This window comes from Rattus rattus, chromosome 7, assembly GCF_011064425.1.
Source record: "Rattus rattus isolate New Zealand chromosome 7, Rrattus_CSIRO_v1, whole genome shotgun sequence".
In the NCBI taxonomy this organism is placed as follows: Eukaryota; Metazoa; Chordata; class Mammalia; order Rodentia; family Muridae; genus Rattus; species Rattus rattus.
In genome coordinates this window covers 121,203,051-121,230,159 of record NC_046160.1, presented here as the reverse complement: position 1 = coordinate 121,230,159, position 27,109 = coordinate 121,203,051, and the positions used below count along the sequence as shown (strand labels likewise).

The following is a 27,109-nucleotide window of genomic DNA, read 5'->3' as shown; positions in this document are numbered from 1 at the left end:
GCAAGGTTTCCATTCTTTGCCCCCAAGTAATTGAGACTTTCCTTGTGCTTTTTAGGGGAAATGGAAAGGTATTCTCATGAAGATTGTTTCTGGTTCAGTCTGGATTTCCAAGTCCAAATAAGCAGAAAATTTAATAATTCCCATCTTTTAGGCCTTGGAAGTAATCACTGAGATGTTTATATGAGATGAGTTCACATTCATGCAGTGTAGGGAGAAGCAGGTATCATAACCTTCATGACTCTGTATAGTTCTGTAAATGTTAGGAGACAGTTTAGGATGTCATTACTTCTTATTCTTGGAAATCCTGTCAAGGAATTATGTACAATTTTTTGGCTTTGGCTTCAGAATAGTGAGTCTTATTTTTATCCCTGATCTAGAAAATATAACTTGTAGGGAGCTCTTAGAACGTTTAGTATATGTGATTTATTGGTTGATCTGCGTGTACTTTTATATGTCTTTTTTATTCTCTGGACAGCATGTAGCTCAAAAAAACTAAGATTTCTAAATATATTTCTGTATTGGTATAGGATTGAAAATTCTGCTGTTTATAACAGATCATCATGGTCTATGTGGCCAGGCTTGAGGATTTATGTTGATGATTTAAGGAATAAACCAGTGACCCATAACTGATGACCACAAATGGAACAAAGGACTGGAATGAACATGGGGACATTGTCCCTTGAGGTGTTGATGATCAGAGAATCAGTGTTTTTAGTGCTTTTCTCCATTTGTAATATACACCATCAGAGGCTAAAATTGAAGAGCTGGAATAAAACCTGTTCATTCAGCAACTTGAAATTGTCTGTCAGTCTTATTGGCATTTGGGGACATGAAGTTTTATGTCTGTTATTACTTTGTGCATAATCTTTGTACTGTGGGTGGCAGTCATAGAGACAGGTGTTGACGTTGTGGAGAAAGCCATCGTGTGCAACTTCTGATGGGTACACACCACAGTGAGTGTTCTACTCATTCTGTTTGGTTTGACGGAATATTTTTCAGACAGGGTGGTCACTCTATTCTACTTGTGTTTGTCTGATATTTTCGTTGTCCTTACAAACTTTAGGAAAGAGGCTCAATGGAATAAATGTCTTTTTCTCATAGCGCATTGGGGATGTTGATATGATTCTCCTTACTCATGTAATTTTTCCTGGTTTGAGATTGTTTGTGTAGTATGTTGTAGTCTCATGCCATTTAGAATTTCCTTTTCCATGAAACTGTGTAGATAGTAGTCGCCAAGAGACTTATATTTTACTAAAGGAGGGTGTTCATGATGAACTCCTATGATATTTATAGTTGTTGTATAGTTGTTCATAGTTCTATTTGAGAGGTATTTATTCTTATGTGTTTCACCAGTCATTAAATTTCATTTACTGTACATGTTGACACTCATATAATTGGTCATTTTTTATTGGTAATAATATTTATAGTTTATATTGTTCATTAAATTATTTACTTAATTCTGATGAATTCTTTCCATATTTCTTTTCCTCCCTGTGTCTCCCTCTTATTTCAATTCCTCCAGTCTTTCCTCCTACTCTCCTTAGACAATGGGAGTCCTCCCATAGATATCAAATTGCCTTGCCCTATCAACTTGTAATAGTACTATTAGGCTTATCTTCCTCAATGAGGCTAGAAAAACAGACAAGTTAGAGAACAGCATTCCAGGGAAGACAATAGAATCAGAGAGAGCCCCAGATGTTTTACATTTGTAGGGGTTCTATCTCTATGGCATGTATGCTCTACAGTTGATGGTTAAGTCTCTATGATTCCCTGTGGCCTGATGTTAGTTTTTTCTGTACATTTTCTTAGAATGTCTTTGAAATTTCTTGTGTCTTAAAAATCTTCCCCCCCTTGCAAAGGATTCTTCAATTGATTTCTACACAAAACCTAAGGTTTGGATGTGGGTCTCTATGTTGGTCTTCATAAGATGCTGGGAGAAACATCTGCTATGACAATTATGCTACACTCCTCTCTGCAATTATAAAAGAATATTATTAATAGTGTCAGGGGTGGACTCTCTCTCATGGCATGTGTCTCAATTTGGGCCAATTTTTGCTGACCATTCCTTCAGAGTCTTCTACAACTTTATTCTGAACACCCTGTATGTAGAACAAATAGTTTGTCTAAGGTTTTGTATATGGGTTGGTGTCTTCATCCTTATGACTTGTTACAGGAGGAAGTTGCTTTAGATTCCATTTCACCTATTGATCAGAGTCTTACCTAGGGTTACCCTTAAACATCTCTCAGAATTTCCTTTACCCCTGGTTTCTACCTCATTTTAGAATTCCTCCACCCCCTTCTAGTTTTCTTACATTGGAAATATGATCACAATGCTTCACTGGAAAAACAGGAGAACCAGCTTGTAAAGTAATGCCCAGTAACAGATCATGTCTGAAAATATGGTACTGATTGACAGAGGAAGGCATCTTTTGTCAACATATACACAAAGAGATAACGCCAAGCACACACACACACACACACACACACACACACACACACACACACACTGAAATAAACAAACACACAAATGAAAGTCATATGAAAAGCAAAAATTTGAATAAATATGTGGACTCATCAATGATTGCTACACATTCTATCTGTATAGAGAATCTCCAAACGGATATTTAGAGGGTGTTAGACTGGAAGAAAGATGAGCAAAGATTGAAGCAATGGCTGACACACAACTCCCTAAACTGAGACCCATACCATGGTCAAAATGAATCCCTGATACTAATAGTGATAATGTTATGCTTGCTGACATGAGCCTAGCATAACTGTTCTCTGAGAGGGTCCATACATGGATTCACAAAAACTGATGCAGAGACACAAAGTCTTCAAAGCTTCAAAGTCACTAGTTGGACCTTCTGTATAGATGGGTCAACTGGAAGTTCCTATACATGCAGAAAGTATAACAGTAGAGAGTGCTAACTAATAGGGAAGGGGGAGGATCCACGAAATACTGGGGTAGTTCTGGGTTATATTTTACGGGAGTTTTTCTGGGAATTAAATGGGCAAGATCATTCATTATATTGGTCTCCCTAATTTGTAGGGCAATGGAGGGCCCTGAAAATCTGTGGTCAGAATTTGGCTAGTACTAAGGAAAATGCACAAGGGAAAGAAGAGTGAGATACTAGCTAGAAGGGTAGATGAGGATTTGGGGATTCCTTTTTGGTGAGGAGTACTGAGAAACTGTAAGGGTGTTATCTGAGCCTCTGTAGCCTATAGGATTTTGGAAGGTGCCTGACAGTTTGAGGGTGGTACCATATATGATATTTACCTTTCTTTTATCTGCAAGCAATAAATTTACTTAAAATGCAAAGTAACTGCTGAGTTATAAGACAGTAGGATATACAATGATGCTGCATAATAGAAATTCTCCACACTTGAAGTAATGAGCAGCTGAAAGAGAGATCCTGGGGGAAAACAATCCATTAGTGTAGAAACCTCGGGTTTGGGTGTTTCTTCTGTTAGAAAACGTAGTCAACCTCTTTCCTAAGAAAAACAGCCAATATCCCATGAGCAAATTCGTGAACTATTCCAAAAGGCATAGGCATTGTCATTGTCAGTACATATGACCTCAAATGGCTGAAACAAACAGATAAGGAGAGTATACACCGGCTTTGGGAAGCAAGAAATGTTTTATTATCTTACACTACAGTGATTTTGTGGCTATTTACTAAGCTGGAAATTCACAAAGATATATACATTATTATGTGGAGATTATTTTATGCCCACATTTTATGGCCACTTTATGTTGTCAATTTGACTAAAAACTAAAACTGGAGAAAACACCTGTTAAGGGATTCTACTTAATTTAATGTAAGAAGATATTTTTCTCATCTGGGTATTTGAGGAAAGAAGTCACATTTCACCACATTTTTAATCAGATCTAATCTGGGCCATGGTTTCTGCTGGAAACTTTTGTAAGAACTTGGAACAAGGAAGTTTTTCCTTTGGTTTTCCTGTTCATCTTGCTTTCTTATAGAATCCATGTTTTGTTTTTCTTATAAAAGCCCAAGGGTTTTCCACACGCATAGTGGACTAAGCCCTTCCATCTTAATCTCTATTGAGGAAAGTGATTCACAGGCTTGTTGACAGCCAGATCTTATGAAGGTATTTTATCAACTGAGGCTTCCTTTCTCAGATGATTCTAGTTTGTCTAAAGTTGACAAAGAACCTGACAGGGCATCCAGTTTACCTTAATACTTTAAAAAAATGACTCACATTCCTCTATTTTCATAATTCTCATGTACAAGTTTAGGCTGGGAATACATGGGAGAAGGACCATGGGGATGTGAGGCCTAGAAACACAAATCAATGAGGGTAACCTTGTAAGAGTTCAGAGTGCAGGCCTCCTCGGAGAGACTTACTGAGAGACAACAGAATAGTGGAATGAGGAAATGGAATAGAAAAAGTAAAATTTATGTGAAATGTTACTTTTCTCTTATAATGTCACATGGTCTGTTGAGTGTTAAATGTTGCATGTGCTCTAAACTCTTTTCAAATATTGTAAAGCCATGCTCCCATTACATGGAACTGGGTCTGATTTCACTCCATCTTCACAACCATTGTTTTTATTATTTCTTTTAGTAAAGTCTTTCACAACATTGTTAAGGGGAATATAGATTTTGGGTTTAATTTCTATCTTTTTGTGATTAGAGATGTTAGCTTTATGCAACCCCTTCTTCCTACATATATATGCATCAGACCAAGATGCTATTGAGGGTGCCCAGAAGTGCTTACTGAAAGGAGCCAGATAAAATGCCTCGAGGTGTCTAGGTTTGGCGACTATATATGGGATGGATTCCCAGTTTGGGCAGTCTCTGCCTGGCCTTTCCTTCTGTCTCTGCTCCACACTTTGCCTGTGAGTTATTTGCTCCCCCTTCTAAGAGGACTGAAGTATCCATACTTTTGTCGTCCATTTTCTTGAGCCTCATGTGTTCTGTAAATTGTATCTGAGCTTTTATCCTAATATCCACTCATTAGGGAGAACATACCATGAGTGTTGTTTGGTGATTGGGTTACTTCAGGCAGAATGATGTTTTCTAATTCCTGCCATTTGCCTAAGGATTTCATGAAGTCATTGTTTTTAAAAGCTGAGTATTATTTCATTGTGTAAATGTACCACATTTTCTCTATCCTTTCCTTTGCTGAAGGAAGTCTGGGTTCTTCCTAGCTTCTGGCTAATAAAAGAAGGCTGATATGAACATAGTGAGCATGTGTGCTTATTATATGTTTGAACATCTTTTGGGTACATACAGGTGTTGTGCAGCTGGGTCCTCAGGTAATGTCATGCCCAATTTTCCAAGGAACTGCCAGATAGATTTCTACTTGGAATCCCACCAACAATGGAGGAGTTTTCCTCTTTCACCACATACTCACCAGCATATGCTGTCACCTGAGTTTTTGGCCTTAGCCATTCTGACCGATGTTAGGTTGAATCACGGCATTGTTTTCATTTGACTTTCCCTTATGATAATGATGAAAAATATTTCTTTAGGTGCTGCTTGACCATTCTATATTTCTCTGTTGATAATTCTTTATTTCCCTCTGCTTCCCATTTTTAATATTGTTATTTGATTCTCTGGAGTCCCATTTCATATCACCCTCATATTAACTGGAACACAAACAAACTGATCTGAGGGAAAGGGAATAATGGGAGGCTGATCAGAGCTTGGGTAGTGTAGAAAGAGAAGACTAGATAGGTAGTTATAAAGGATTATTTCAATAATAATAATAATAATAATAATAATAATAATAATAATAATAGAAGATATGTGTGTTGGCACATCAATTTCAGCATATTATATTCCGCACATATGGATTGGAGATCCTGTGACTTAGCATTCAGGATGATAACTGTGTCATCATAGAATTGTGGAATGTATGTCAAAACTTCATGTTAGAAAAGAAGAAAACAATCAATTTCCGACATTATTTATGTAAACAGTAGAAATGTTACTGAGTCATCATGTTAAAAACAATCTATTAACAAATCACCCTAGTTATTCTAACCCACACAATGCTCAATTGAGTTTTCTTAGTAAATATCAGCTCAACAACTTGTTCTCATTAAATACTGTTTTATTAAAGAATCATGTAAAATTCTCCTAGTGTATGAGCACACAAGATCTTTTTTCCCCATCTTTATTAATGAGTATTTTTTTAAGGAGAAAAACATTTATTACTTCTTTTTATTTTTTATTTATTTGAGTATTTCTTATTTATATTTCGAATGTTATTCCCTTTCCCGGTTTCCAGGCCAACATCCCCCAACCCCTTCCCTCCCCTTAATATGGGTATTCCCCTCCCCATCCTCTCCCCATTACCGCCCTCCCCCGAACAATCACGTTCACTGGGGGTTCAGTCTTAGCAGGACCCAGGGCTTCCCCTTCCACTGGTGCTCTTACTAGGATATTCATTGCTAACTATGAGGTCAGAGTCCAGGGTCAGTCCATGTATAGTCTTAGTGGCTTAGTCCCTGGAAGCTCTGGTTGGTAGGCATTGTTGGTCATATGGGGTCTCGAGCCCCTTCAAGCTCTTCCAGTCCTTTCTCTGATTCCTTCAACGGGGGTCCTATTCTCAGTTCAGTGGTTTGCTGCTGGCATTCGCCTATGTATTTGCTGCATTCTGGCTGTGTGTCTCAGAGAGATCTACATCCGTTCCTGTCGGCCTGCACTTCTTTGCTTCATCCATTTTGTCTAATTGGATGGCTGTATATGTATGGGCCACATGTGGGGCAGGCTCTGAATGGGTGTTCCTTCTGCCTCTGTTTTAATCTTTGCCTCCCTATTCCCTGCCAAGGGTATTCTTGTTCTCCTTTTAAAGAAGGAGAGAAGCATTCGCATTTTGATCATCCGTCTTGAGTTTCATGTATTCTGTGCATCTGGGATAATTCAAGCATTTTCCTTAATAGCCAATTATTAATGAGTGCATACTATGTGTGTATTTCTGGGATTGGGTTAGCTCACTCAGGATGATATTTTCCAGTTCCATCCATTTGCCTATGAATTTCATAAAGTCATTGTTTTTGAGAGCTGAGTAATATTCCATTGTGTAGATGTACCACATTTTCTGTATCCATTCCTCGGTTGAAGGGCATCTGGGTTCTTTCCAGCTTCTGGCTATTATAAATAAGGCTGCTATGAACATAGTGGAGCATGTGTCTTGGTTATGTGTTGGGACATCTTTTGTGTATATGCCCAAGAGAGGTATAGCTGGGTCCTCAGGTAGTTCAATGTCCAATTTTCTGAAGAACCTCCAGACTGATTTCCAGAATTGTTGAACCAGTCTGCAACCCCACCAATAATGGAGGAGTGTTTCTCTTTCTCCACATCCTCACCAGAATTTGCTGTCACGTGAGTTTTTGATGTTAGCCATTCTCACTGGTGTGAGGTGAAATCTCAGGGTTGTTTTGATTTGCATTTCCCTTATGATGAAAGATGTTGAACATTTCTTTAGGTGTTTCTCAGCCATTAGGCATTCCTCAGCTGTGAATTCTTTGTTTAGCTCTGAACCCCATTCTTTAATAGGTTTCTTGAGTTCTTTTTATATTTTGGATATAAGCCTTCTATCTGTTGTAGGATTGGTAAAGATCTTTTCCCAATCTGTTGGTTGTTGTTTTGTCCTAACCACAGTGTCCTTTGCCTTACACAAGCTTTGCAGTTTTATGAGATCCCATTTGTCGATTCTTGATCTTAGAGCATAAGCCATTGGTGTTTTGTTCAGGAAATTTTTTCCAGTGCCCATGTGTTCCAGATGCTTCCCTAGTTTTTCTTCTATTAGTTTGAGTGTGTCTTGTTTGATGTGGAGGTCCTTGATCCACTTGGACTTAAGCTTTGTACAGGGTGATAAGCATGGATCGATCTGCATTTTTCTACATGTTGACCTCCAGTTGAACCAGCCCCATTTGCTGAAAATGCTATCTTTTTTCCATTGAATGGTTTTGTCTCCTTTGTCAAAAATCAAGTGACCATAGGTGTGTGGGTTCATTTCTGGGTCTTCAATTCTGTTCCATTGGTCTATCTGTCTGTCTCTGTACCAATACCATGCAGTTTTTATCACTATTGCTATGTAATACTGCTTGAGTTCAGGGATTCCTAGTGATTCCCCCGGAAGTCCTTTTATTGTTGAGGATAGTTTTAGCTATCCTGGGTTTTTTGTTATTCCAGATGAATTTGCAAATTGTTCTGTCTAACTCTTTGAAGAATTGTATTGGTATTTTGATGGGGATTGCATTGAATCTGTAGATCGCTTTTGGTAAAATGGCCATTTTTACTATATTAATCCTGCCAATCCATGAGCATGGGAGATCTTTCCACCTTCTGAGATCGTCTTCAATTTCTTTCTTCAGAGTCTTGAAATTCTTATTGTACAGATCTTACTTGCTTAGTTAATGTCCCACCGAGGTATTTTATATTATTTGGGACTATTATGAAGGGTGTCGTTTCCCTAATTTCTTTCTCGGCTTGTTTCTCTTTTGTGTAGAGGAAGGCTACTGATTTCTTTGAGTTAATTTTATACCCAGCCACTTTGTTGAAGTTGTTTATCAGCTTTAGTAGTTCTCTGGTGGAACTTTTGGGATCACTTAAATATACTATCATATCATCTGCAAATAGTGATATTTTGGCTTCTTCTTTTCCAATCTGTATCCCTTTTATCTCCTTTTGTTGTCTGATTGCTCTGGCTAGTACTTCAAGAACTATATTGAATAAGTAGGGAGAGAGTGGGCAGCCTTGTCTAGTCCCTGACTTTAGTGGTATTGCTTCAAGTTTCTCTCCATTTAGTTTAATGTTAGCGACTGGTTTGCTGTATATGGCTTTTACTATGTTTAGGTATGGGCCTTGAATTTCTATTCTTTCCAGGACTTTTATCATGAAGGGGTGTTGAATTTTGTCAAATGCTTTCTCAGCATCTAATGTGATGATCGTGTGGTTTTGTTCTTTCAGTTTGTTTATATAATGGATCACTTTGATGGTTTCTTATTTACATTTTGATGGTTATTCCCCTTCCCGGTGTCTGCTGTCCAGGCCAACATCCCCCTAACCCACCCTCTCCTTCTGTATGGGTGTTCCCCTCCTCATCCTCCCCCTATTTCCACCCTCCCTGAGGAGGGGGTTCACCTCCCGTTCACTGGGGGTTCAGTCTTGGCAGGACCAAGGGCTTCCCCTTCCACTGGTGCTCTTACTAAGCTGTCCATTGCTACCTAGGAGACTAGTCCGTTAGATGGAAAGGATTCTTTCAGTAATAATATTTATGGATGCTGGCCACAGTTAATAACAATGTATTGTGTTCTTTATATACTGAAAGAAGATACCACAGGTTAGCACTCAATGTGCTAATTGTTTCATCATTGAATTTTGAGCATATATTTGAAAACTTTGTGTTAGAGAAGATGAATGCAATTGTCTTCAAATATCATTTAAGTAAACATTGGAAATGTTATTAAAACTGCAGTCATGAGAGAAACAATATATTACCTAATCTTGAGACTGTCCTCAACCACAGCGTTTCACTGAGTTTTCTTCATAAATATCAATTGAATGATTTGTTCTTATTTTACACTGTTAGATTATAGAACCACTTAATTATTCTTATATTGTGTGAAGAAACAAGAAGTTTAATAGGGTATGACACTGAAGAGCATGTTCTAGAGAATTTCCATGGCTGGAAGAAGTGTCCATTTCTTTAACACTAAAACCCATGTTCAAAGAGCATAGGGCACAAATTTCTAGATTTTGAGGTGATCCTGGAAAGAACTTGTTGTTCATCAGCGCCCCTTGCTGGTCCTAAGAATCCCTGTAGGGTAGTTTTTTGTGCAAGTTCACACTGGACTTCTCTCACTGTGTCTCTGGCACAATAGTAAGTGGCTGTGTCTTCTGTTTGCAGACTGTTCATTTTTAAGAAAACTTGGCTCTTGGAGGTGTCCCTGCTAATGCTCAGTCGGGATTTGAGAGCTGAATTATACTCTGTGCCTCCACTATTCCAGATTACTCCCATCCACTCCAGACCCTTTCCTGGAGGCTGTCGAACCCAGTGTATATGAGAGTTGGTTAGTGAGAACCCAGAGGCAGTGCAGGTGAGGGACAGAGTCTGTGAGGGCTGCACCAGGCCAGGTCCTGACTCCTTCAGCTGCACCTGGGACAGGACACCTGAGGACAAGCAACATCACCATTAGTCATTCATCCTATAGAATAAGTGCCTGAGGCCCTCTCCTGAAACTCTGAAACACTTACAGCTTGGAAATGTCACCAGGCAGAGCAACAGCACCAGGACAGCCATGCTGTGATGGAGGCTCTAGTGAGAAGGAGATGTGGCTCCTCAGCTAGGCCTGGGCTTTCATTGTGAGCCTGAGGGCTGCTTTGCATTGAGGGAGGATCCTGAGAAGATAAAAGGAAGTGCAAGGCAGAATTTCTAGCTTCTTCTCCGTGTGCTTGAGATTACCTTTGTGCTTAGAAAAAATGGAGCTGAAAATTCATGAACTTTTCCTTGTTAATGTTTTGATTTCCAATTCTAAATAAAAGATAGAAAGTAGTAGTCACATTGTGCAGGCCTTGGAGGTAAAAAAAAAAGGGTCAGGGAGATAGGGATGTTTATAGTAGGTGAATCCTTATTCATGCAATAGAAGTAGAACAGATTACCTTATCTTCAATGCAATTGTATATCTTTGTAAATTGCACTAGAGGACTTAGGATGGAATTGGGGATATTTTCCCTCCAGAAATTCTTTCTCTTGGATTCTTTTCTATTATTATTTTTTAGATTTTTATATTTCATTATTCCCTTCAGAACAGTTGTAGTGGCACCTGCATCACCAGTTGCCATGAGAATAAAGGTACAAAACTGCAGACAATAAATAGCCTTGTATTGCAATTGATTTTCAAGTTATCTTCTCATAAATTGACAACCAGTAATATCTGTAGGATAAGTATGTATTATTTGCATTTGTTTTAGTATAAAGTACAGAAGGAATGATTATTCACTTGTTTGCAAAAAAATTCATAATTATTACTTAGCAAATGGTCATCAAATTGTTTTCCAACTATATATTTATACTTTTCTAAATATTTAATATAAATATTTTATAAATATTTAGTATTTTATAAATATTAAATAGCCTTGTATAAATGAGGAATCAACTGTTTTAAAAAAAACACTGTCTGTGGACTCATCTCAGTCTCATCACTCCTGAAGAAATAACTTTTAAGAAAAAATTTCCCAAATATTTAGTCCATTTTGTTTCAAAGTTTTATCTGAGAGTAGATCCAAGAGAGTGATGTGGGTCCTATGTCAGTAGGCTGAGTGACTTAGCTTTCCTATTTAGGGTTTCTGTAGTTGGAACCTAGTCTTTGCACCTCTTGATTTATGACAGTTTCTCTGTGTCAATGTAGTTTTATATACCTCTCTTTGTCTCTTGTTTCAGCTTGTGGCACATAAACAATGTGTTCTAAATATGATTATGCATTGGTGAGTGAAGGGAACATCAGTTCATAACAATTCATAAAAATCAGTAGCCTAATACCATGTTGTTTGCTAACTGAAGTGAAAGGTAAGCCACAGATCACTGAGTGATGAGGCAAAGTGGAAGAGAGGGCAGGCATGAACATAGGAACCTTGTGAGTTGAGGTGTTGATCACCATAGAGAGTAAGAGACTGGAGAGCTTCTCCTCATGCATTGGTAATGGAAAAAGAAGAGAAGAGAAGTACAGAGCTATCACAATCTGTTTGCTAGGACTCTGAGTATGTTGATCTATTACTTGTCCTTGGTATCCCTACATTTTGGCCTTCTTATTTCATTGCACATAATCTTTGTACTGTGAGCAGCTGTGGTTGCAGACCAGTCCCATTAGGGAGAAAGTCATCCATTTAATGGTCATTAACAGTATTAGTGCTGTGTTCCTCTTGTTCTGATACTCTGAGGGTTACCTGCAGGATATTTTTCAGACATTGTTCACAGTAAGTTTCATCTAAGGTTTGTCTGATATTTTCATTGTGGTTAAAAAACTTTGGAAAGGATTATCATAGAAATAAATGCACCTTTCTATACTATATTGGAGAATGTGATGTAAGTCCATTTATTCATGTGTTTTTGTCTTTAGTTTCTTCAGAGATAATCTCTGTCCCTATTCTGTCCCATAATGCTGCTTTTAGATAAACCTCTCTACAATAAAATTACTAGGAAAAAGTCATTAACAAAAGCATGGGTTCATGATAAATCCACACATTATTTATTATTGTCTGAAATTCAAGAGTTGGATCCTTACTAATATCTTTCTTCTGCCATTTGTTTACTTAAATGTAGTTTACAGGTTGATACTCACTTAATTGGTCATGTTGCTAGGACAATAGCAGACTGTCCATTTGTGTGGTGGCTAGGATTTTATCAACACAATACAAAGTATGGTCATCAGCAAACAAGGAACAAAACAAACAAGCAAACAAAAAACCCCCAATGTATCCATCACATTGGTTTACAGGTAAATCTGTGGAGGTATTCTTTTAAATACTGAAAATATGTGATATCCCTGGCAGATGTGGCTGGTGCCATCCTTGGTTCTGCATTCCTGAGTTGTCTTAGAAAGGATGGAGAACCACCATGGAGACACAGTTGGTCAGATGAGTTTTTTTCATGACTTCTGATTCAGTTCCCACTTTCAAGTTCTTTCCTTGCCTTCATGTCCTGATATTCCTCTGTGATGTGTTGTAAGGATTAAGATTCCAGAAACTCTCTACTTACCCTGGTGCTTTTGGTCATAATGTTTATCACCTAAACTATAACAAACTAGGACAATTGAAATTCTGATGGAAAGATGGGTACAGGGGACTTGACATTCTGCACAACTGCAACCACAGTGAAACACACACACATTCACAATTACACTATTCATGACCATCAAATGACTTTCTTAAATTCTCTCTTTATCTGTGCTTTTAAAAATTAATTATGAAAATAAAATTAATTAAAAATAAACTTAAGCATATTTTTATACAATATATACTGTTCATTATTTTTGCTTTCCTCATTCCTCCATGAATCCTCCCTCTTTCTAAACTTGGTAAATTACATAACCTACAGCCCTTTATGAATATTCAAGTGATTGGTCTCATGGTATTCATTCATATTGACATAGAGAGATGTAAAAATCTGTAATCATGACCAATCAACAGCTCTCTGCACCCAAATCCCGTGGGAGGGACAGCTAAACCTTCAGAGGGGCAGACACACCTGGGAGGCTAGAAGAGACTACACTATGCCCACATTTCTGACTCCAGAGGAAAACACCTAATGCTATCTGTGACCCCCATGCACAGGATCTCCGGGAAAAGGCGGTGCAGGCCCTCCGGGTTGCCACCCTCAAAGAGAGCTCAAAAGCAGCCCCCACGAGCAAGTTGAGCTGTGGGACCACAGGTAAGACCAACTTTTCTGCTCCAAGCAACCTGCCTGGTGGACTCAGGATACAGTCCCACAGGAACAGCTGAAGACCAGTAGGCCCGAAAGACGACACGCCCGAAAGCAGAACACTCTGTTCCCATAACTGGCTGAAAGAAAACAGGAAAACAGGTCTACAGCACTACTGACACACAGGCCTATAGGAAAGGTCTAGCCACTGTCAGAAATAGCAGAACAACTTAACACCAGAGACAACCTGATGGCAAGAGGCAAGTGCAGGAACCCAAGCAACTGAACCAAGACTACATGGCATCATTGGAGCCCAATTCTCCCAGCAAAGAAAACACTGAATATCTAAACACACCAGAAAAGCAAGATGTAGATTTAAAATTATATTTGATCATGATGCTGGAGGATTTCAAGAAAGACATGAAGAACTCCCTTAGAGAAACACAGGAAAACATAAATAAACAAGTAGAAGCCTATAGAGAGCAATCACAAAAATCCCTGAAAGAATTCCAGGAAAACACAATCAAACAGGTGAAGGAATTAAAAATGGAAATAGAAGCAATAAAGAAAGCACAAAGGGAGATAACCATGGATATAGAAAACTAAAGGAAGAGACAAGGAGCCGCAGATACAAGCAACACCAACAGAATACAAGAGAAAGATGAGAGAATCTCAGGAGCAGAAGATTCCATAGAAATCATCAACACAACTGTCAAAGATAATGTAAAACAGAAAAAGCTAATGGTTCAAACATGCAGGAAATCCAGGACTCAATGAGAAGATCAAACCTAAGGATAATAGGTAGAGAAGAGAGTGAAGACTCCCAGCTCAAAGGACCAGTAATATCTTCAACAAAATCATAGAACAAAACTTCCCTAACCTAAAGAAAGAGATGCCCATAAACATACAAGAAGTCTACAGAACTCCAAATAGAATGGACCAGAAAAGAAACTCCTCCTGTCACGTAATAGTCAAAACACCAAATACACAATACAAAGAAAGAATATTAAAAGCAGTAAGGGAAAAAGGTCAAGTAACATATAAATGCAGACCTATCAGAATAACACCAGACTTCTCAACAAAGCCTATGAAAGCCAGAAGATCCTGGACAGATGTCATACAGACCCCAAGAGAACACAAATGCCAGCCCAGGTTACTGTATGCAGCAAAACTCTCAAAAAACATAGATGGAGAAACCAAGATATTCCATGACAAAACCAAATTTACACAATATCTTTCTACAAATCCAGCCCTACAAAGGTTAATAAATGGTAAAGCCCAACATAAGGAGGCAAGCTACACCCTAGAAAAAGCAAGAAACTAATCATATTGCAACAAAACAAAGAGAAGAAAAGCACACAAACATAATCTCACATCCAAATATGAATATAACAGGAAGCAATAATCACTATTCCTTAATATCTCTCAACATCAATGGTCTCAACTCCCCAATAAACAGACATAGATTAACAAACTGGATACGCAATGAGGACCCTGCATTCTGCTGCCTACAGGAAACACACCTCAGAGACAAAGACAGACACTATCACAGAGTGAAAGGCTGCAGAACAACTTTCCAAGCAAATGGTCTGAAGAAGCAAGCTGGAGTAGCCATTCTCATATCAAATAAAATTGATTTTCAACTAAAAGACATCAAAAAAGATAAGGAAGGACACTTCATATTCTTCAAAGGAAAAATCCACCAAGATGAACTCTCAATCCTAAATATCTATGTTCCAAATACAAGGGCACCTACATACATAAAAGAAACCTTACTAAAGCTCAAAGCACACATTGCACCTCACACAATAATGGTAGGAGATTTCAACACCCCACTCTCAACAATGGAGAGATCATGGAAACAGAAATTAAAGAGAGACATAGACAGACTAAGAGAAGTCATGAACCAAATGGACTTAACAGATATTTCTACATTCTATCTTAAAACAAAAGGATATACCTTCTTCTCACTACCTCATGGTACTTTTTCCAAAATTGACCATATAATAAGTCATAAAACAGGCCTCAACAGATACAGAAAGAAAGAAATAATCCCATGCCTCCTATCAGAACACCACGGGATAAAGCTGGTCTTCAATAACAATAAGGAAAGAACACCCACATATACATGGAAGTTGAACAATGCTCTACTCAAGGATAACCTGGTCAAGGAAGAAATAAAGAAAGAAATTAAAGACTTCTTAGAATTTAATGAAAATTAATGTACAACATATCCAAACTTATGGAACACAATGAGAGCTGTGCTAAGAGGAAAACTCATAGCTCTGAGTGCCTGCAGAAAGAAAGATGAGAGAGCATATATGAGCAACATTGAAGGCACACCTAAAATCTCTAGAACAAAAAAAGCAAATACACCCAGGAGTATTAGACGCCAGGAAATAATCAAACTCAGAGCTGAAATCAATCAAGTAGAAACAAAAAGGACAATACAAAGAATCAACAGAACCAAAAGTTGGTTCTTTGTGAAACTCAACAAGACAGATAAACCCTTAGCCAGACAAACAAGAGGACACAGAGAGTCTGTCCAAATTAACAAAATCAGAAATGAAAAGGAAGACATAACTACAGAATCAGAGGAAATTCAAAAGAACATCAGATCCTACTACAAAAGCCTATATTCAACAAAACTTGAAAATCTGCAGGAAATGGACAATTTCCTAGACAGATACCAGGTACTGAAGTTAAATCAGGAACAGGTAAACCATTTAAACAACCCCATAACTCCTAACGAAATAGATGCAGTCATTAATGGTCTCCCACCCAAAAAGAATCCAGGTCTAGATGGGTTCAGTGCAGAATTCTATCAGACCTTCATAGAAGACCTCATACGAATACTATCCAAACTATTCCACAAAATTGAAACAGATGGAGGACTACCGAATTCCTTCTATGAAGCCACAATTACTCTTATACCTAAACCACACAAAGACCCAACAAAGAAAGAGAACTTCAGACCAATTTCCCTTATGAATATTGACGCAAAAATACTCAATAAAATTCAGGCAAATAGAATCCAAGAGCACATCTAAACAATCATCCACCATGATCAAGTAGGCTTCATCCCAGGCATGCAGGGATGGTTTAATATACGGAAAACCGTCAACGTAATCCATTATATAAACAAACTATAAACACATGATCATTTCATTAGATGCTGAGAAAGCATTTGACAAAATTGAACACCGCTTCATGATAAAAGACCTGGAAAGAATAGGAATTCAAGGCCCATACCTAAACATAGTAAAAGCCATATACAGCAAACCAGTAGCTAACATTAAACTAAATGGAGAGAAGCTTGAAGCAATCCCACTAAAATCAGGGACTAGAGAAGGCTGCCCACTCTCTCCCTACTCATTCAATATAGTTCTTGAAGTTCTAGCCAGAACAATCAGACAACAAAAGGAGATCAAGGGATACAGATTGGAAAAGAAGAAGTCAAAATATCACTATTTGCAGATGATATGATAGTACATTTATGTGATCCCAAAAGTTCCACCAGAGAACTACTAAACTTGATAAACACCTTCATCAAAGTGGCTGGGTATAAAATTAACTAAAATAAATCAGTAGCCTTCCTCTACACTAAAGAGAAACAAGCCGAGAAAGAAATTAGGGAAATGACACCCTTCATAATAGCCCCAAATAATATAAAATACCTTGGTGTGACTTTACCCAATCAAATTAAAGATCTGTATGATAAGAACGTCAAGCCTCTTTAGAAAGAAATTGAAGAAGACCTCAGAAGATGGAAAGATCTCCCATGCTCATGGATTGGCAGGATTAATATAATAAAAATGGCCATTTTTCCAAACGTGATCTACAGATTCAATGCAATCTCCATCAAAATACCAATCCAATTCTTCAGAGAGGTAGACAGAACAATTTGCAAATTCATCTGGAATAACAAAAAACTCAGGATATCTAAAACTATCCTCAACAATAAAAGGACATCTGGGGGAGTAACTATCCCTGAACTCAAGCAGTATTACAGAGCAATAGTGATAAAAACTGCATGGTATTGGTACAGAGACAGACAGATAGACCAGCAGAATAGAATTGAAGACGCAGAAATAAACAGACACACCTATGGTCACTTGATTTTTGACAAATGAGCCAAAACCATCAAATGGAAAAAAGAGAGCATTTTCAGCAAATGATGCTGGTTCAACTGGTGGTCAGCATGTAGAAGAATGCAGATCGATCCATGCTTATCACCCTGTACAAAGCTTAAGTCCAAGTGGATCAACTACCTCCACATCAAACCACATACACTGAAACTAATAGAAGAAAAAGTTGGGAAGCATCACGAACACATGGGCACTGGAGAAAATTTCCTGAACAAAACACCAATGGCTTATGCTCTAAGATCAAGAATTGACACGTGTGATCTCATAAAACTGCAAAGCTTCTGTAAGGCAAAGGACACTGTTGTTAGGACAAAACGACAACGAACAGATTGGGAAAAGATCTTTACCAATCCTACAACTGATAGAGGGCTTATATCCAAAATATACAAAGAACTCAAGAAGTTAGACCACAGGGAGACAAATAACCCTATTAAAAATGGGGTTCAGAGTTAAACAAAGAATTCACAGCTGAGGAATGCCGAATGGCTGAGAAATACCAAAAGAAATGTTCAACATCTTTAGTCATCAGGGAAATGCAAATCAAAACAACCCTGAGATTTCACCTCACACCAGTGAGAATGGCTAAGATCAAAAACTCACGTGACAGCAAATGCTGGCAAGGATGTGGAGAAAGAGGAACACTCCTCCATTATTGGTGGGGTTGCAGACTGGTACAATAATTCTGGAAATCAGTCTGGATGTTCCTCAGAAATTTGGACATTGACCTACCTGAGGAACCAGCTATAAAGCTCTTGGGCATATACCCAAAAGATGCCCCAACACATAACCAAGACACGAGCTCCACTATGTTCATAGCAGCCTTATTTATAATAGCCAGAAGCTGGAAAGAACCCAGAAGCCCTTCGACAGAGGAATGGATACAGAAATTGTGTTACATCTACACAATGGAATATTACTCAGCTATCAAAAACAATGACTATCTGAAATTCATAGGCAAATGGATGGAACTGGAAAATATCATCCTGAGTGAGGTAACCCAATCCGAGAAGTACACACATGGTATGCACTCATTGATAATTGGCTCGTAGGCAAAATGCTTGAATTACCGTAGATGCACAGAACACATGAAACTCAAGAAGGATGACCAAAATTCGAATTCTTCACTCCTTTAAAAGGGGAACAACAATACCCTTGGGAGGGAATAGGGAGACACAGTTTAGAACAGAGGCAGAAGGTACACCCATTCAGAGCCTGCCTCACATGTGGCCAATACATATACAGCCACCAAACCAGATAAGATGGATGAAGCAAAGAAGTACATGCGGACAGGAACCAAATGTAGATCTCTCCTGAGAGACAGAGCCAGAATACAGCAAATACATAGGCGAATGCCAGCATCAAACCACTGAACTGAGAACGGGACTGCTGTTGAAGGAATCAGAGAAAGGACTGGAAGAGCTTGAAGGGGCTCAAGACCCCATGTGAACAACAATGCCAACCAACCAGAGCTTCCAGGGACTAAGCCACTACCCAAAGACTATACATGGGCTGACCCTGGGCTCCAAATCATAGGTAGCAATGAATAGCCTAGTAAGAGCACCAGTGGAAGGGGAAGCCCTTGGTCCTGCCAAGACTCAACACCTAGTGAACGTGATTAATGGGGGAGGGTGGTAATGGGGTGAGGATGGGGAAGGGAAGCCCATATAGAAGGGCAGGGGGCGGGGTTAGGGGATTGTTGGCCTGGTACCAGGAAGGGGACTAACAATGGAAATGTAAATAAGAAATACTCAAGTTAATAAAGATAAAAAAAAAAGAAAAAGAAAAAAAGAAAGGGTTAACTCCAAAAAAAAAATCTGTTATGGTCAGTAAATTTTCACTCTTGAAAATCACTATATAATGTATATATTTGTGTTATAGATTGCAATATTTATAAGTATCTACAAGGTGTAGTAATAAAATATAAGACTGAATATTACTCAGGTATATGGCACCTGCTCCTCGAATGAGTATCTCAGTTGACCTTCAGCACTTAGCTGAGAAGCAGGTGGGATGTTTTATCACATGATCTGAACTCTTGTGATCCATTGAGGCTTTGTTTCATCTCAACCACTTTATATCTGTACTTCCTAACCTAGGGACAGCTATTCCCTCTCATGACATGAGATTAACTCATTTTAGTGTATGAACGTGAAAAATGAGCTGATCTCTTAGATGAAACAGAGGCCTCATCTTTAACAGCGACTAGTGATTTTTCTAAAGTTATATTTATTAATTAAAATGAGGGATGCATTTTTGCAACATTACCCTTTGAATTAAGGTCTTACCAATGCTACACAAGAGCTCCACCATTGGCCTAACTCCCAGTACTGAATGAGAAATCAAAGAGAGGGCACTCATATATACTACCAGTGGTCTGGTAAATGGAAAGAGGTCATCTGTGAGCAGTCATTTAACTATCTTTGTTCCAACCCCTTCCTGTGTTCCTCTTGTTTCCCCAACCCAACTTCTCTTAGCCATGGAACCTCCACCAGATGAAGCTACAACTCTCAATCCAGCTAACAAACTGCCTCCTTTCTGCAGCAGGCCTGTATCCACACCTTGAATAACCCAAAGCACCACCTCAGTTTTTCATTCTCACCATGCTACCCAAGAACCTCCTTGCTCAACCTCTCCAGATGCATCCCCTCCTCCTGTGACAGCTTCAGGCAACTACAATGCAGGTGCCCTGAATTGGTACCTTTCTTTACCCCTCCCATCAGCTGCTCCAAGGCTGCAGCCAAACCCCCAAATCCTTCATTGCCAGGGACACCTGACCAAGCACTGTTCTTTCCTTTAAGGAAAGAGCTGAAAGATGGCCCTGTCAGAGTACATGTTCCTTTCTCATTAATGAACTTTCTCAGATAGAAAGAAGAATGGGTTCCTATACCTCTAACTCCTGTGCCTTTACTAAAGAAGGTTCAGAACCTTAATCTTATAGCTTGTCTTTCCACAATGTACATATACTCCTTACCAATAGTTTACTTCCTGACAAAGGCAGGTGAGTTTTGGAGCAGGTGAGAATACATGCAGACCAGGTGCATCAAACAGATGGAACATATCCAACTGCATTTGTGGTGGTAACTGACCAAGACCCCGAATAGAATTATAATTCTGAAGGTGACATTTTAGCCAGAGATAGATTGGTAACCTGCCTCCTGGCAGTTTCCATAGGGCAGCCTTACATCCAGTAAAATGTGAAAATCTCCAAGAGGTCATCCAGGAAAAACAGGAAAACCCATCTCAATTTTCCTAATGCCTCACAAAGGCTTTATTATAATACACTAATCTGGATTCTGAAAACCCAGAAGGTTAGCAACCTCTGATGACCTACTTCTTTTCCCAGAGCAACCCCAGCTTAGAAACCTGGAGAGGGGACCCCTAACTCCACAGACAAAAGTTTTGGCCCTGGCCCTCACAGTGTACCATCAGAGAGATAAGGAGGATATGAGACAAAAATACCATATGTTGGCATAAGCTCTGTGATAAGCCCAAGCTATTGTCATGGACTCCTTGTCTTTTCAGGCTCAGGGACCACCGGGCTCCTGCTACAAATGTGGTCAACAAAGTCATTTGGTGAAGGCTTGTCCTAACTTCTGCAAGCCAAGGGAACCATGTCCTAGGTGCCATCAGGAGGGACATTGGGCTGTCGATTGCCCTCATGTTGGGCAGGACAGAGGGACATTACTCCCAGATAATGCTCCAGCTGATCTCCTAGGCTTAGCTATGGGCAACTTAAGGGGCCTGAGCTTGCTTGACATGACCACTGCCATCACTAGGGAGCTCTGGGTAGCCATCATGGTATGTGAGTGGCCCATCTTTTTTTTCTTGATACTGGGGCCACTTACACAGTCCTTATGGAGTTTTGGGGCCCACTTCATCTTTTTTCCTATTGTCAAGGTAGGAGGACAACCTTACCTTCCTCACCAGACCCCACCACTTAGTTGCATTTTTAGGGTGTGTACCTCTCACCCATTTCTTTTTGGAAGTGCCAACATGTACTGTACCCTTATTGGAAAAGGATCTTCTAGCTAAGTGGGGAGCCTCTATTTCCTTTTGCCTAAATCCAAGCTCGCCAGTTATCTCTCTGTTCCTTCTTCTAGCCAGTCAACCTACTAAAACTAACAACTGACATCTCAGAAAAGTGATAAAAATTATTTGTTCTTTAGAAGAAAAATGAGATGACTGTGTTGAAGAACTTCAATTTTTCATATGAAATATAATCACAGAGCATGTTTAAGTCAAGAGAATTTTGATGCCAACTCCATATTATTGGTATTTCTCTTCTTCAGAAGAGCATCCTTATCTGCACTATTTTTCTTATTTATTGAATATTTATTCATGTATTTATTTATTTATTTTGAATTTACAACTCAGTCACAGTCCCCATTTCTCTCCTCTTCCCAGTTTCACCCTTACAAATCCCTTCCCAAATTGCCATTTTCCTTTATCTGACTGTAAGGGTACCACTCCACCCTGTAGCATCTCGTCTCAGGAAGCCTCACAATGAGCCCCAACAAGGCAGTTTGAATAAGGAGAAAGGGATTCAATAGCAGAGAGCAGAGACCAGGACACAACCTGTTGAACTTCTTAGGGTACCCTTATGAGGACAGAGCTGCACATTTGCTCAAATATTTATGGGGTCTACGTTTGGCTCCTGCATGCCCCCTGGTTGGTGGCCCAGGCTGTGTAGACCCCCAAATGGTCCCATGATATTTGACTCTATTCGTTTTCCTGTGGAGTCTGGACACTTCCAACTTGCTCATTTCTATCCCTCACTCTATGGCAAGAGCCCCTGGGATCTGCATTGTGTTTGGCTGTCCATCTGCCTCCATCTACTGCTGGATGAAGCCACTCAGGAGGCAGTTTTGCTATGGCCCCTGCACATCTTGTAGGCAAGTCAAAATATGGGTGGGAGATTTTGTGGTTGAAGTAATGTGCCCATCCCCCTTCTGTAAGTACTGCCAGGCTACAAGGGTTATCCACTTTAGTTTCTATACCCCCTTATGGTAGGAATCTCAGCTAGATCACCCCCATAGACTTCACATACACTATTCTGGCCCAGACCTCTAGCTAGTTACTAGAGAGGCACCCTTCCACTACGGCAGATTTTTATTCTAATTTCCAGCCATCTCTCTAGCCTCCTCCTTCTCACACTTGATTGCCATTGCCAAATCCCTTCTCTCCTCCTCTCCTACACACTTCATCCTCTCCATTCACCTCAGCTGACTAATTTACATTTTGAGTGAGATTCATGAATCCTCCTGTGGGACCTGTTTAATATTCAACTACTTTGGGTCTTTTGATTGTGGAATGGTTGTCCTGTACTTTTTGACTAATGTATACTTATAAATGCATACATATTATATAGGTGTTTTTGGTTCTGGACTACACCACTCAGCATGATTCTTAAGTCCCATCCATTTTCCTGCAAATTTCATGATGTCTTTGTAATACCTGAACAGTATTCTATTTATAGCTATTAAACATTTTTTATCTATTCTTCAGTTCAAGGGCATCTATATCTATTTGTTTCAAGTTTTCTGGCTATTACAAATAATGTCGTTGTGAATATAGCTGAACAAATGTCCCTACAGTGGGGGATGTTTTGGGATTATACCCAGGAATGGTATAGCATGATCTTGATGTAGAACTATTCCAAGATTTCTATGAAACCATCAAATATATTTTCAAAAAATTTTGTACTTGTTACATTCCCACTAGCAAAGGATGATTTTTCCTCTTGCTCTGAATCCTTACCAGTATGTGTTATCATTTGAGTTTTCAATCTTAGCAATTCTGATGAGGGTAACATGTAATCTCATGGTATGTTGCATTGCATTTTTCTGATGACTAAGGATGTTAAATATTTCTTTAAGGGATTCTTGAACATTCAGTATTCCTCTCTTGAAAATTTCTTTTTAATGCTTACTGTTCCCCTTTTTTCTTTCCTTTAGTGGACATTTTTTTTCATATTTTAAATATTATTCCCTTTCCTGGTTTTCCCTCCAGAAAAATCTGTCTCATGCCTCCAAACCCTGCCTCCTTGAGTTTGCTCCCCAACACATCCACCAAATACCTTTTGCCTCTATGCCTTTGCATTCTCCTGTACTGGGGAATCACACCTCACAGGACCAAGGGCCTCTCTTCCGTTTGATGCTTAACAAGGCCTTCTCTTCTGGGTTGTCTGGTATGTTGATATTGTTGTTCTTCCTATGGAGTTGCAACCCCCTTAGTTACCTCAGTCCCTTATCTATCTCCTCCAATTTGAACCTAGTTCAATGGTTGTTTGTGAGCATCTGCCTCTCTATGTACCTCACTGATGGTGAAACAAGAAAGCTTAGAGATGTTTGACTCTGATCCACATTCATCAGCCGGTCTTCCATGACCCAACTTTCTCTTCTCTTTATTTCATTTACCTAGATTATTCATATTTTCCTTACATAAGACAGACGTTTCACATAGGTTTCATTTTTTTCTTTTGAAGATCCTAGTATGAAGTAGCTTAATAAAATTGTTGAAAATGAGTATTATATTCTATCACTGTATATGAACTAACCAGGATAATGGCCTGCTAAAGGCTTGAGTCTGATATTTTATCAAAAGTTGGACATTCTATATCTGCAGGAGAATCCCTGCTTTTACTGGGGATTAAAATTGTGGTGATGAAACACTGCGAAAAATAAACTTGAAGTGAAAATGTTCATTTGGGCAACCCTTCTACATTCCTGTTCATTAGAAAAAGAAATCAGAACTGGAAAACAGATAGGGCAGGAAACTAAAGACAAGAGGCAGTGCATAGGATCAGCATAGAAGTAAAGATGGTGTCCAAATATGTTCTCTTACTGAAAGCACAGGAAAATCTGTGTGACTAATGTTGGATGGACTTCAGTGTTACATCCTAGTGGTCCTGACAGTTGTATTCCTGAATTGTTGCATACAGTACTCATAGATGTCTGACAATATATTGAACCTGGTATTTTCAAAGTTATTTGGCAGCAGGTGATCTCAGAGTGTGGCCACTTCAAGAGCCTCCTTCCTCATCAGATACATGTTTCTCATTTTGTCTGGGTGTGCACAGAGCATGAAGAAACAACAAAAATTATTCTGTATTTAGTTCATCAATCACAGATCTGAAAGCAAGCAACACAAATTCTTGCACTCCTCACTTAGGTGATGTATATACATTTAAAGACTCTCATGACATGTCACTATGTTGATGCTTCCCCTGTGTGAAAATAGAATGTTCTGAAAAGTAACCCAGAGTGAAGTGATGTAACAACTTGAAAAATAGCAGTGAATTAAACATTTGCGATGAACCCACATTCTAGCAATCCTATGGCCAGTGAATAAGATTGAAAGGGACATATTCCAGGCAGTGTTTTGGGGGCAGTGGTGATATTTTATATATTTTAGACAGCTCAGCCCTATTGCTATAGCATTTGTAGAAATTCAGGGGTTCAGTGACATTTATCTCCTCTCTTCATTTGCTTAAGTGCTGGAATATTTTACCCTGTGTTCTGTGGTTCCCATGGCCACTTCCTCTGCATTGTTGTGCACATATATACACTTACTTTACAAATGTACAGAAATTATAAGAACTTTGGCATTTGGCTCTGAGAAGACTTCAATAACCAAAGAAATTTACAAACTGCTAATCAAGTTGTGTTGGAAATTGAGATGAAATCAGAAAACTTGTCAGTCTCAAGCGTCATTGGCCAGTCTGGACCACAGTTTGTAGTTATCCAGTCATTCACTACTGTAGTTGTAGCTGTGAGTTCCTTGTGGACATGATGTTAAAGCCTCATCTCCCTTTCAGAAACTGTCATCACACAGGTGAATGGAATTGATGGTGGCAGAGCAGGACAGAGAATGTAGAATCACTCTGTTGAGGCACCTGTGGTGGTACCTGACAGCATCTTCTAGTCTATGCTAATTTGGTAAACCAGGAAATAGAGACTATTTCTTTTATTTCTACAGAACTCACAGGAAACCAATGTGTTGCATTCCCAGCTATGCCACTATCACAGGCATTACAACTCAATGACAATCTGACAATCATACACAGTTTCCCAGGTTACCTCATGTTTTGAACAATAATCATTCCCTGGTGTCTAATACTTTCCTACTCTCTCAGGGATCTAATGTTTCAGGGTGGTATGACCACAGAACCTACTTTTCTTTTATGGTGACACCAAGCATATGACCAGAATGCCATTGACAAGTATGTTATATTTAGATTCTAAATGCCACACCTGACTTCTGATGAGGAAAACCAACTGAGAATGAACCAATTGTCATTTACATCATGTTTCTTCGACAAAAGAGTAAAAGAAAATCCTTAGAAACCTGAGGGAAGGAGAGTAGATTAATGTGTTAAACACAAAAAATTATCTGCTCTATTAAATTCTTGGCGAACTAAACAAACTAAACTGTAACAAGTACAGAGAAAGAACTAAGAAATGTTACTCTTTGGGTGGAATAGGACCTGTGTAGAACTTTCTGAAGCTCAGTAAGTATTACTATTTACATTGACCTCATGTCTCAATTCTGGAGCCTCACACACATTTTTATTACTGACACCACAAGCTGGGTCTGTGTTGGGTCCGTGTCATATGATATTTGTGATATTTATGGAGAGACACAAAGTCATCTTCTTCATGGTCACAGGCCCTGTTTGTTTCCCATGTTGACTCTATCTTGAAGACCATACAGTGTACTGTGAAGGGAATGTTACGGACTCTCTATTTCCACACTCTCATGTGTTCCTTATTTTTTGGGGATCTGAACCAGGGTCCTCAAACAGATTCTTGTCTTCCTTACGTGATGTTCTGCCTTTTGTTCAAGTCACAGTTTATCCTACATTGAAAGTCATCTTTAATGGGAGTATAGGTATAATTTTGTGCTTTAAGTTCTCACCACACCAGCAGGAAGATTTGTGTTTAGTCTCCATAACTACAAAATAGTTCAGTTTGGTAGGTAGCCAATCAGAAAGCCTACTTCTCAGATGTGAAGACAGTGTGATATTGGGACTCTGTAACCAAGCAGTCTAGCAATATACTGTGATCCATGTCTAGTGATGAAATACAGGCTTAGTGATGGACTTTATTTCAATGTTATTGTGTAGATGGATAGAAAAAGACATCTCAACCATCTCAACACACACACACACACACACACACACACACACACACACACACACAGAGAGAGAGAGAGAGAGAGAGAGAGAGAGAGAGAGAGAGGCATCAGAAATCCATGAACAGAGCCTTGAAGAGACAGAGAGGCAAACAGAGACAAAGAAAACAAACAAACAAACAAAAAACTCCATAACATATAAATAAATGAATACAATGAATACAAAGCACATATTAAACAGGAAAACTGAAAATCAAATAAACATTTGTCTACTTCAAGGGTTATTACAAGATCACTTGGAGAGAGAATCCATGTAGAGAGGCAACCTAGACACTAAGGAGTCCCAGCCTTACTTTCTTCCAGGTCTTTCTACATAAACTAACACTCAGTAACTGGATGCTTTCTGTGCTCCTTGTGCCCCCTGCTGGTCA

The 27,109-nt window shown here is 39.0% G+C and overlaps 1 gene segment (V, D, J or C); it reads right to left on the bottom strand.

Annotated features, from left to right (window-relative positions):
• Nucleotides 1–9,693: 9,693 nt before the first annotated feature.
• On the bottom strand, nucleotides 9,694–10,284 carry LOC116906207. The segment is given in 2 exon segments: nucleotides 9,694–10,151; nucleotides 10,236–10,284. Coding segments are annotated over 2 exon segments (504 nt in total).
• Nucleotides 10,285–27,109: the final 16,825 nt, after the last annotated feature.